The sequence below is a fragment of the Aptenodytes forsteri genome, unplaced genomic scaffold (genome assembly GCF_000699145.1).
Source record: "Aptenodytes forsteri isolate BGI_AS27 unplaced genomic scaffold, ASM69914v1 Scaffold563, whole genome shotgun sequence".
Taxonomy (NCBI): Eukaryota; Metazoa; Chordata; class Aves; order Sphenisciformes; family Spheniscidae; genus Aptenodytes; species Aptenodytes forsteri.
The window spans coordinates 961281-973658 of NW_008795318.1; the positions used below are offsets into that span (position 1 = coordinate 961281).

Sequence of the window (12378 nt, forward strand, 5' to 3'; positions counted from 1 at the left end):
AATAAAAAAGGGAGGCGGGGATGCATGTTGCTTTTTCATCCCCTCTGCCTGCCTGTATTGATCCCTCTCGCACCGAGGAACAGCACCTTGGAGACGTGGATGCGCAGTGCCCTCTGCGCTGCCTGGGCACCGTTAGCACTATGGGGTAATTGCCCGTGTAAGTGGCCGATTTGCACACGCAATTACCCAATGTGCAATCACAGCCACAGCCCCTTTGAGCTGCAGCGAAAGCTGCACCAAACCCTCTCCCAGGAGCCTGCTCCTCTCCAGTGCTTTCCGGTGTGGGTGTGAGCGTCCTGGAAGCCGGGAGCCTCCTCCCGGCGCCCCGCTGCATCCTGGCTCATCCCAAATTAGGTGCTCTTTGCTCCGAGCAGAAGTGGCAGAACCACATCAAGCCGATACTCATGACTGCAAACCTCCAGGGGTTCAAAATCTGGGGTCAAGCTTTGCAATTTGATGCTTTAAGTGACTTTTGGGAGGATGAAGAGCAGCCGAGACCCAGGGCCGGCGAAGCCCACGACTGCGGATGCTCTCTGCTCCATGCTGCCTTACCACAGCCTTTGCAGCCTTCGAAGAAGAGCATCCCGAGCAAGCCGCGTCCCTGACTCACAGAAACCTGCTGGGTAAAAGAAACCCCTCAGCAGCCTCCCTCGCAGCCGAGCTGACTCAAACCCACCTGTGAAAAGCCTTGTTTTTTGAAGTTTTAGGACTTTTTTTAAAGAGAATTCTTTAGTTTCTTTCAGTTCTTCAGCTGAACTTGCTGCTGCTTCAAGAGCCTCATTAGTCGAGTGTCCTGGCTGGGACACACGGTGCAGCTGGATCCAGCAGGCTGCAGGGTTCATGCTACCTCCAGTGCTATTCTTTTTATTCCATTCAGCTTGATTAATATGAGTATTTTTAAAATTAAGCAACACCCACCAATGCGGCGAGACTTGTGAGGCTTAAAAAGCAGCTCCTGAGCAAAAGCAGAGCACAGCAAAGCTGGCGAGGGCCGGGAGGAAATTTCATTCCAGCTTTCTGAAGATACAACACTGCCTAAATAATTTCCCCTTGTCTTTTCCAACACCGATGGCTTAATATCATCCACTGATTACTGTGCTTTGTAGATAAAGGGTGCCTATATGCCCAGTTTTGGAAACCTTTCAACGCTGAATAAATCTGAGCCTATCTCTTGCCAGCAGCGAGCGGCGGCTCTGTGCCTCTGCGGGCAGATGGGTGGGCAGCTCCCGGGGATGCTGCCCTGCCTGCAGGCATTGCTGCTCTGCTGTGGGTCCCTTATGTGACCCTGGTCATGTCCCCTGGCTCTACAGCATCCCCGGCACTCAGCTGTGAAAGGGGCGAGCTCAAGTTTTCATTGGAAAGCGCCCTCAGCACAAACTCCATGGCTTTGATGGGTCTTCACACCATCTTCTGCTTCCTGAGCAGGAGTGATCCCGGGGATGGGAGCAGAGCCAGGGCTGAGAGCAGGGTGGGTCGGAGAGGCAATGCCAGGTAGGTGTGGGAAGGGCTTTGCTGGCATTTCTGTGCTCTGTTAGAGGCTTGCTGGGTGAGAAGAGCCCCTTCAACCCCTCCTGTGATGCTCCTGAGCACCACTTCTGCGAGTCCTTTGCCGCAGGCAGGAGTGCTGCCTGACACTGCGCTTATGAGATCCTTTCCAAGACTTTGGGTTTTATATGAAAGAAACCCCAGTGTGCTCTGAGTCTTGCTATCTCCAGGCAGAACAGGAATGAAATGCTGCTGCCCAGTCCATCCTGAGCCATCCCTTGTGTCTGTCTGTCTGCTGAGTCCTGGGAGTTTTCCTTCTCAGAGGACTGTTTGCCAAAGGTTTGCATCAGCTCTCTCTCTGCATCCCACCACCAGCCCGTCGTACGTCTGGCTTTGCAGATGCTCCGCTTTTATTCTTAGAAAGTCCTAAATATTTCCGCTTTCCTTCTGAATAACTCCAGCGATCGGGGGTTGCTGATCACTCTGGTGAGTCTCAGCATTTGCTATGAATCCATCCTATTTAATGCTGAGTATTTTTCTGAGCCTTTAACTTGGCTGGGCACCTGGATCTGTGGCAGAGGCACTGACAGGCATCGCGCTTTCCCGTTTGAACAGAAATGACATTTGAGTTGAAGCTTCATCGGGGGCTTTTTACACTGCAGATTTGCAATGCGTAAATGTTATATATGCTGGTAAATGCACCTGTCACCTCGCCAGTTGGTGACATCCTGACATTCGCCCTCCCTGGGTACCTTCCCTTGCCAGGGATGTGGATTGATGCCTCCCGTGCATCCCCTTGCCTTGGGAAGTGACCTTTGAGCTGGGAAGTGGTGGGATTCTCGTTGGACTTGCTCTGTAGTGACTGATTTTTACCCACTTTTTTTCCCCCCCAATACTGGGTTGTCTCAAGGGTCTTGAGCTGTTAGTTATCAGAGCAACGTGTGGATCTTCTAGTCTAGGTCTGGGGCTGAGCTTGCGGTGCTGTAGCGGTGGTGCTGGTAGCAGTGTCCGGTGGCAGAGGTAGGAGAGCACCTGCCTGCTCTTGGTCTTGGTGTTAAAGTGTTTGCTCAAGCTAGTGGGTTGTTGGTTTATTTTTGTTGGTTTATTTTTGTTGTTTTTTTTTTAATGTTGTATTATAATTGTTTAATATATTAAATCAAAATGCATTTTACAACATGCCCTTTGCAGATTACAAGCACACGCAGCTCTGGAAGTGAGTCTAGAGCTGTCATTAATCAGAAAATGTTTCGTCTTGGTGCAAATAACCATATGCTGCTCTGAATTTTGTTGGTAGACTCTGTTTTAATAATGGATGAAAGAAAAGCTGTATGTTTGACACGAGCTTTTTACCTGAATCCTGCAAACCATACAAAAATCTTATTTTTTGGTGGGTGAAACTTCAGAACCATTAAAGTCCAGGGAAATTGTTGCCCCTCTCCTTACTGCTGCTAAAGCTCACCCAATGCGGTGAGTCCTGCACACCGAGGAAGGGGCTGGTTTTGTCACTGGGGCCAGCTGGGCTTTCGTGGACACGCTGTCTTCCTCTCCGGTCAGAGGATGAGAACAAACTCCTAGCATCCACGCGTGTCTGTCCAACGTTCATATTCTGGGACTGTCCCACTGCTGTGGGTGTCAGCTAAACACGGAGGAGTATGTTGAGGTTATTTTGATCTTAGATATGGTTTGATCACCATCATCCTCATTAGAGCCTATCAAGAGAAATGGGATAAAGTGTCACTGCATCAAGTGCGGAGCCGTGTATTTTGGGGGCTAGAAAGAGAAAGTCTTCTCCACCCTGGGTGCTCCTCACCTGCCGATGGCCAGGAGGGAGGAGAGTGGGTTTGGCTGATCACAGCAAGAGCAGAAACGTCCAGCGTGCTGCAGCCATGGCAAAGCTAACGCGGCACTGATGGATCCTGCGTGATTTCCAGCAGGGAGAGAGGGGGCAGCACTGATGCCTTTGTGCAAGGGACCAGCAAAGCCTCCTCCAGAAGTTTGATGTCTAATCAGGTATGATTAATTCAGGCCAGGGCAGGTGCGGAGAAAGGTTGCGATCGGGAAGCAGAGAGCCTGTCTGCGAGATGGGGCTGGAAGAGCTTGGTTTGTTTGGCTTTGCAAAATCAAGGCTGAGAGGAGATGTGATTTGTCCTCTGTAAATACATTGGGTGAGTAAACACCAGGGACAAAGAGCTATAGAAGCTACTTAAAAGACAGCGCTGGCATAAGAACAAATGGATATGAGCTTGTCCTGAATAAATTCAGGCTGCAAGTTAGGCTTCCAACCACCCAACGAGCTTTAAGATAGAACTTGATAATTTTCAGAAGAGATTAATATCCTGTGGTTGCCTGTGGCAGCGGGAGCCCAGCTGTGCGGGGAGCCTCGTGGTCCTCTTCCTTGCCTTTGCCTGGCTCTGCCTCTTCAAGAATGCTTTTGGGCAGAGATCTTGTGTTTTTCCATGGCTGGAGAGCAAAGTCCTGGTGGTGATGTGACTGATGGCCCCGCTGTGCTTGAGCAAGGTGCCACGAGCAGAGTAAGACGATGCTGAGGGACCCCAGGGACTTGCAGCAGCCCAGGTGCATCCTCAGACTAAGTCATGTCAAGGTTGCACCTCAGTGTCCTGAGCTGTGAAATAACCCCATCAGGCACAGTGTAGGAGCACTGGGGAGGTTCCTTGGTCCGTGTTTGCCCCATTTGTTATTTACAAGTGTCATCAGTTTTGATTTGTGCACTTGCCCGTCCACCTGAGTCCCACCTGCCAATGATTTCTGCTGGGTAGAGCTAGAATAGCTCAGCGTCCTGCGCTGCTTGCCTCCTGCACCCCGCGGAAAGGGTCTGCGCCAGGTGATGCTCCTCTGCATTTCAGGGTTGTGGTGGTGCTCAGCACAGCAAACCCAGTTTCATTAGCGTACCTGTACAATTGTTGTTAAAAACAGGGCTGTGTCTGGAAATTGCCCTCCCGGAGTGTGCAGGCACTTTCAGAAGCTTCTGCCCTGGACCTGTGCAAAAACAGTAACCCAAGCAGGCGAGAGGGAGAGAAGATCTGTGGCTGTGTAACTGGTGTATCACATTCTTGCTTATTGACTTTATTCTGATATGCAAACAACCCTTAATTAATTCCTCTGGCAAACTTTCCTGATGGGAGAGATGCAGTAACGAGTCCCTCTGAGCAGTTGGCATATAATGTTTGATTTATAATGTTTGATTATCTAACATTTCTCCAGAAGATCCTTGACTCTTCTCCGCATTCGTGTCTTTTGCAGGATGCTGGAGTACTCACTGGACCTGCAGAACGTCAGCTTCTCAGCGGTCCGCACCGTCCGCGTCCTGCGGCCACTCAGGGCCATTAACAGGGTCCCCAGTAAGTCGCCTTCTTATTCCTCCCAGTTGCTGCAGGTTCTTTATATCTGTGCCCCAAAGGTGGAAGAGCAAATGCAGATGCTTTCCATCTTACATTGCAGCTCAAACGTTCACCCAGGCCCTGGTAGTGTGAGGTCCTACCACCACTCTCTGGTTTCCAGTCTCCTACTTTAAATAATATTCCTTTTGACACCTGTGGCATCAGAGATGAGCCACCAGTCAATAAGATACCCAGGACTGTCTTCAGATGCCTTTCTTTCTCATCTGAAGAGGGTCTTAGGAGGCTGCTAAGGTGAAGGGATGCAGGTGATAGGGATTGACTGAGCCCAACAGCCTTTGCCAGGCAGCATGGGCAGAGGGGTCTGAGTCACGCTGCTCCCACCCTCCCTGCACTACCCCATCCTTTCCTGGAGAAACTGGGGTGAGGAAATCTTGTTGTGCCTGGAGACAGCCCCCTGGAAGGCGCTGAGGAGCCTCCTCTTGGAGCATCTCTTGCTCTGCTCTCCAGAGATGGTCCGTACAGCCAAAAGCCCCGACACCTCCAAAGCAAGCCTGGGTGGGATGGGAGGTGGCTATTCAAGTGCTGGTCTATCAGGTCATGCATGAGGATCTCAGACCCCCCTTGAACAGCAACGGGTGGCATTGCCTGCACCTGCAGAGCAGCAGGTGATGGCAACCCAGCCCTGTGCTCGGAGAGGCACTGGCCATCGCAAACCCAACCACATTGCCCAGGGAGCTGCTCCTGCTGTGCCGTGCTGGGCAAAGCCCAGAGCACCGCGAGAGGTGCTGAGCTCCGTCCCTCTCGGACGCTGTACGGATCGGGTGTGATAAGCGTAAGTACAACTCATTAGAAACGTCATTTTCCTGTTCCTATAATCCTGGGTATCAAATCCAGCATTGTTTTAGCCAAATTAAATCCAAGTCCGAACTCCCCTATCTGAGCTAGCCCCATGCCTTGATGAGAACTAATCAGCTTCAGTTCTGTCTGCCAACAGGGGGGTTGGACTAGATGACCTTTAGAGGTCCCTTTCAACCCAAACTATTCTATGGTTCTGTGAATGCTGGAGGTGCCTGGGTTCTATTTATTTTTCTGGTCCTGACTCTTGAACTTACTCTGGCTTTGCTGCTGCTGCTGTTTCAGTCATTATGGTAGCTTCAGAATGCTGTTTGCAATGTTTTTTTTATCCCCACTGCTGAAGTGATGGATGGCTGAATTTATCCGCCACTGTCTAACTGGGGATGTAATTCACTTAACGTATTTTGAAATCCCGGGAAATTTATCTTGGCTTCTCTGCAACGTAGTTACAATGGAATAGAAATGTAAGGTGGGAAAAGAAAAAAGGGAGTTTTGTATGATGATAAATGCAGTAACCACAGAAAGTAATTCCAGTTAATTAGGAGTTGATGCAAGGTGGTCGTTCCCCAGTAGAGGAGTAGAAGAAAAACCCTGATAGAGGAGGTGACAGCATCAGGAAGGGAGAAGAAAAATCTTCTTGAAGTATCAAAGCAAAGGGTGCAACACTAAAGCTTTCTTTAAATGAAAATCAATATAAGCGAGTGAGAGAATGCAGAAGACGGGGAAAGAAGGAGAGCGAGAGATGAGCAGAATATTACAGAGACGTCAGATGAAATCAATTTTTTTGTGTGTAAATGTCAAGTTGAAGTCACCATCAATTTGTCTTTTTTACAGAACTGGCTGTTCCTGAACTTGTGAGAATTAACTGCCAGAGAGAGTCCTGTATTTGAAGGAAGAGAGGGGATTTAGGGTAGATGAGGGGAATTAGGGAGGGAAGGGAATTTTAATATATACTGAGTGGGGAAAGAAATACGACTGAGCAAGGGAGAATGTCAGAGTTTGTTCTCAGGGAAGAAAGGAGACATATAATTGCTAGAAAGCTTCAGGAGGAGAAGAGGACTTGAGATGGGGAGTGAAGGGAGAGGAGCAGGTAAGGTAGGTCGTGTGCCCAGGAGCAGGGCACGGGTGAAGGGGGTATCCCAGGGGCTTTGGGGGGAAACCAGAGGGGACTGGGGAGGTGCGGGTGTTTGCAAGCCATGTGTGGGTGACAAGGACAGTGGTTGGGAAGGCAGCGGCTGTCAGTGGAAGGAAAAGTATGGATGGAAAGGAAAAGGTCAGGAGGATGTAGCTGGATAAGAAAATTCAGCATGGAGTTTTCCTCTTCCCTGACCAATTCCTCTTTGCCCCAGGTATGCGCATCCTGGTGACACTTCTTTTGGACACGCTGCCCATGCTGGGGAATGTCCTCCTCCTCTGCTTCTTCGTCTTCTTCATCTTCGGCATCGTGGGAGTCCAGCTGTGGGCAGGTTTGCTCAGGAACCGCTGCTTCCTCCCTGAGAACTTCAGCATGTGAGTCTGCGTGGGCAGCAGAAGTGTCTCTCCAGCTCGGGCGAGTCTATCCCTCCAGGAGACAAGGATATCCTCCATTAAAAATCCCTGGTCTTCTGTAAATGCTCCCTGCTCCTAAATGCCACCACAACTCCTGCCCAGGCACGCACGGCCGGAACAGAGCAAGCTGTGACAATTTGCCATTCGAGTCCTGCAGGGCTCTCCTTAACCCTCAGCCAGCACTTGGGAACCTCTCTGATTGATAAGAGCCTCCAAAGAAACCTGAGAATAAGAGTTCAGGCTTTCTAAATTCAGCATATCATTAATGTGTGACCTTTTCTTTTTTTTGTCGAGATGTTGAGGTCTGAATCCCGTTCAGCAGCTGGTGGTGTTAACTGGTGTGACATTTGTAGTCCCACCTAAGCCCCAGGGAAAGTGATGGAGCTACCACACATTTCAGGATGGTAGATCCTTTTCAGTCAGAACAAGAGATAGTCCCTGTCCCAAAGTGTTATTTTTCACAGATCCCTGGATTTTAAGGCCAAGAGGACTGTTGTGATCAAATGGGGTTTTGTGGCACCCAGTTTCCTGGCCAGCCAGCTTGCCAGGTGTAGGAATGTTTGAACAGTGGTTGAAATATCCCTCTGTTCTGGTAGCTGTCAGCCTCTTTCAGACCAGGATTTCCATACCTGTTCTCCTACCTACCTGCTTTTTTCCATGACCTCTCTCCCTTTCAATGCCAGGAGAAAGGCAGGTGACTGCAAGCCCTTGACGGCTGCTCTGCCGAGCTCCGGCACCCCCGTCACCTTTCGGTGGATTGCTTTCAAATGTTGACTCCCTGGAGTTGATCCGGCTAGATCCACACCTGGATGGAGAAGTCCTGCAAGCTCAAAGCCTCTCTCTTGCACACAGCAGGACCATGACGATGGTGCTGTGGCTAGGCTGGCTCTCAGGTCTGGAGCTGGCATGACGCACCTTTTATCCTCTCCCACACATTCCCTAATCAACTGCCACCCCTCTTGTAGCTCGTGCCCTCAAAGGGCAGTTGGGAGAGTCATTACCAGGGCATGTCCCTGTTAAGTAAGTGGCAGCAGAGCAGAGGGCCTGCTTCACCACTGAGTAAATCCAATAGAGCCACAGGTTTGGGTGCTGTTTAATTGAGCCAGAATTCCAGGGGTTTAGATAAGCTTTGAAGGGTATTAAAGGCAATTCTGCAGGAATTAACCGGGCTGAACTAGGCTTAAAAATATCTTTGCAGGCTTTAGTGGGAGTCCTGGCAGCATTAGGGAGATAGCTGTGTGCAGAGCAAGAAGCCAGTTTCTGGCTGGCCTTGGGTTGTTTAATCTCCCTGAAGAGTGTTTTAGCTGGTTTGCTGTGGTAAGGCCACCCTCAGAAGGAATTTAGAGCTTATCTATGGGCTGAACAGGCACTGTGAAATGCAGATGAAGGCCCTCTCTCTGGTTTTTAGGAAGCTTGGGAGGTCCTTGTACATAGAGTCTTCCCAAGCCATTCTCAGCATCTCTAGGAGGACAGGAGATACAGGAGCTTAAAGTGACTGATTTCCATCTTACCGCAGCAAAGACATCTCAGAGAAGCCCTGCTGGGCTGGATCCTGCTCTTAGTCCCCCAAAGTCAAAGCCAGAGCACTTCCAGATGGAGTGACCCTTAGTAATGTCATCAGAGGGGTTGCTGAGTGGCCAAGTGCACTGCCTCAGTTTCCCAAAACCCAGTTAGGGACATCATCTCATCCACTGGAGCTGCACAAAGTCCAAGGAGATGCCTTTTAAAAAAACAGCTTTAAGATCCAGAATGATAGATGTCAGACTTTGCTGTTACAGTTGTTACCTTGCCAGATTGCCTGCAATCGGTGTGCAAACCCCAGCCCTGTCTGGACTCTTTCAGCCCCTACACGGTGGATTTGGAGCGATACTACCAGACAGAGAACGAAGACGAGAACCCCTTCATCTGCTCCCAGCCCCGGGAGAACGGGATGCGCTACTGCCGGAGTATTCCAACGCGGAGGGAAGAAGGCCTTGAGTGCACCCTGGATTATTATTCCTACAACGACACCACCAACACGTCCTGTGTCAACTGGAACCAGTATTACACCAACTGCTCCGCCGGGGAGCACAACCCTTTCAAGGGAGCCATCAACTTCGATAACATTGGCTACGCCTGGATCGCGATATTTCAGGTGAGCCCTGTGTGCCAACTGTCACAAGGTGGGGAACAGCCGGTCGTGCCTCCCAACACGTTTCCGGGGGCTACGTAATCACACTCCTGGGGGCTATTTTGCACCAGCAAGCACCTATATAGCAGTGCATGGGTGCTCAAAATGTCAGGGATACAATTTGATGCCTTCTTTGAAGATGCTTCCATCTCACATGCATGGACAAAACCCCAGTCTCCAAACCTTGTGTGCGTGCAAGAAGACCATCCTGATGTGGAGCAGAGCCTAGAGCCTGCTCTTCCCTCTGCAAAATGCAGTAGTGGGCTCTAGGTCCAGCTGGAAAAGAAGGGCTGGATTCAGCCTGGGCAGCTGGCAACGTGGCTATTGGCATTGGTGGGAGCAGGATTTGGCTCCTCAGTGTCTTGTACTGCACCAAGACCAGCTATGGGCTGTCAGAAATGACCCAGCTAGGAGAAACGTTGCTTGTGCACTTGGTGTTGTAACTGAGCCTCGACCGGTTCATTTTCCCCTCCTGTCTCCACCAGGTCATCACACTGGAAGGCTGGGTGGACATCATGTACTTTGTCATGGACGCACACTCCTTCTACAACTTCATCTACTTCATCCTCCTGATCATTGTGAGTGGCCTTAGGGGAACATGGGGGTCCTCCTGGCATTTGGGGAGGGCAGAGTCGAGTGACCCAGAGGAACAGGGCAGATAATATAGTGAATATAAAAGCTGGTGCCACGTAGGAGGGGTAGAAACCAGCCTGCTGGAGGACACACAGCTTCAATATGGCATTGTATTGCAGCTGCATTTTGCTGCAAACGTGAAGGAAGGAAAGAAAGATGTGCTTAAGCTATGGTAGATACACTTCTGCTGTTTCTACTACTTCTCTCCTTGTGCTCCAAGGTCCTCTCCCTTAGTCGCCACCTTGAATTTAAGTTTAAAAGTAGGCAAATTTCCCCTGGTCAGGTTTTGAGCTCTGGAAGGGGAGGAAGCTGCCCAGAAATTCCCCCATATTGAAGAACCCAGCTGGCTGGGTCCTTGGTGCAGAGTGGACATTTCAGGAAAACAGCCCCAAACTTCAGAGAGCACATTAAGAAAGGAGGGAAGAGATTACTGCCCACAGCCCACCCACGCTTCACAGCATCATCCGAGACCACCCACAAAGGACCCAACAAAGAGTTTCTGTGGGGTGGGCTCCATGATGGGCTTCATCTATGCAAGCAGAATTGTCTACCGTGACTGGCTGAGCTCGTTGTCTAGACTCCCTTTATCATCAAGGGAGAAAGATAGGTGCTTTAAAGGAGTGATTCATCTCCTCCGAAGGTAGACATCCAAAATAAATTAGATGCATTGCAGACTTGATGTGCCTATTTCTCACTTGACTCTAAAGGATCATTAGGTGCCGCACTCAGATGTAGCTGAGATAAGTGAGATGAGTCCCTTTCTTGCTGTCTAATTGGACTAAGTCCAGCAAAATAGCTGCATGTCATCCATTAGGCCGTTGTGGGGATTTCTGCTCCTCATCAAACCAGGACTCAAACCCTGATGAGAAGGTAGGAGATCGTTTAGTCCATGGTGCTTTTTCTGGTTTATCTATTAGCTTCCCCAAAAAAGAAACAATCCCTTGCTCTCAGCATCCCCAAAACAACGGAGAGGAAGGGCAAGCAGTACTTTTCCAGATGCTGTGCGAGCAACGTTAGCGGCGTGTGATAGCCCGTTAGCACGTCAGTAATTCTCTGTGATCTAGGCTGGGCTCTGCAGAAGGCAGAACTTCATGAAACCGTGGTTGGAAATAAAATCTCCAAGCTGTGGGTACAGGCTGCTGATGCCCTTGCATAATAGTCACCCGCAAATCCCGTTAGCAGGGGAAAGGGATCTGCTCGCCAGCTGCCCACACACTGCCAGAAAAAATGCTCCTATCAGGAAGGCTCAGTGCATTCATCGTAATGCCACTAATTGTGATAATTACAACCGCTGTCTGCAGAGAGAGAAAAACACCGTCTTAAAAGAGCAAAAGCCTTTTGTCAAAATAATCTTCTCTCGTCTTTGATCTCTGATGTCCTCCGTGGAGCGCTGGTGTGGGAGTCCCCGGGGCAGGGGCTCGGGGGGTGAGTCAGCCCCTCCATGGTCCCGGCCGGTGGTCCCTGCCGGGTGATGCAGGAGATGGGGCTGGCTGGGGTTTGCCCCCTGCTCCTTGCGCCGGGGTGTGGGGTGAGGCAGGGCTATGGGGTGGGCATGGCCACCCCGAGGTGGCTGATGGCTCCGGTCCCCTTAGGTGGGCTCCTTCTTCATGATCAACCTCTGCCTGGTGGTGATAGCAACGCAGTTCTCCGAGACGAAGCAGCGCGAGAGCCAGCTGATGAAGGAGCAGCGCGTGCGCTACCTGTCCAACGCCAGCACCCTCGCCAGCTTTTCGGAGCCAGGCAGCTGCTATGACGAACTCCTCAAGTACCTGGTTTACATTGCCCGTAAAGGCAGCAAGCAGCTCGTGGAGGTCTACCGGGTGGCAGGCGTGAGGATGGGCTTCCTCACCAGCCCCACGAGCAAGGCCGGGGCCGACCGGCATGCCAGGAAGCGCCGGAGCAGGAAGAGGTCCTCTGTGCACCACCTCATCCACCACCATCACCACCACCACCACCACTATCACCTGGGCAATGGGAACCTGCGGGCGCCCCGCGCCAGCCCGGAGATCAGCGATGTGGAGACCAGCTCGCTCCACAACGGGACCAACCGGCTGATGCTTCCCCCCTCGGCACCGAACCCCCATGGGGCCCCCAGCGCCGCTCCCAGCAACACCGAGTCCGTCCACAGCATCTACCACGCCGACTGCCACTTTGAGCCCGTGCGCTGCCAGTCATCCCTCCCGCAGCCGGGCCTTGGCTTGCCGAGCCCGGAGGGGATCCCCAAGAACATCGTGGGCAGCAAGGTGTACCCCACGGTGCACCCCAGTACCTCCCACGAGATGCTGAAAGAGAAGAGCCTGGGGGAGGCGGCGGGCGGTGCCGGGAGGA

The 12378-nt window shown here is 51.2% G+C and overlaps 1 protein-coding gene across 1 annotated transcript in view; it reads left to right on the forward strand.

Annotated features, from left to right (window-relative positions):
* The window catches only part of CACNA1G (calcium voltage-gated channel subunit alpha1 G), a 102093-nt gene that overhangs the window by 6050 nt on the left and 83665 nt on the right, over positions 1 to 12378 (forward strand). Inside the window, exons 3-7 of the mRNA XM_019472170.1 lie at positions 4747 to 4844; positions 7049 to 7208; positions 9090 to 9381; positions 9903 to 9995; positions 11643 to 12331. Of these exons, the coding sequence (XP_019327715.1) occupies positions 4747 to 4844; positions 7049 to 7208; positions 9090 to 9381; positions 9903 to 9995; positions 11643 to 12331 (1332 nt within the window). The remainder of the gene's footprint in view (positions 1 to 4746; positions 4845 to 7048; positions 7209 to 9089; positions 9382 to 9902; positions 9996 to 11642; positions 12332 to 12378) is intronic.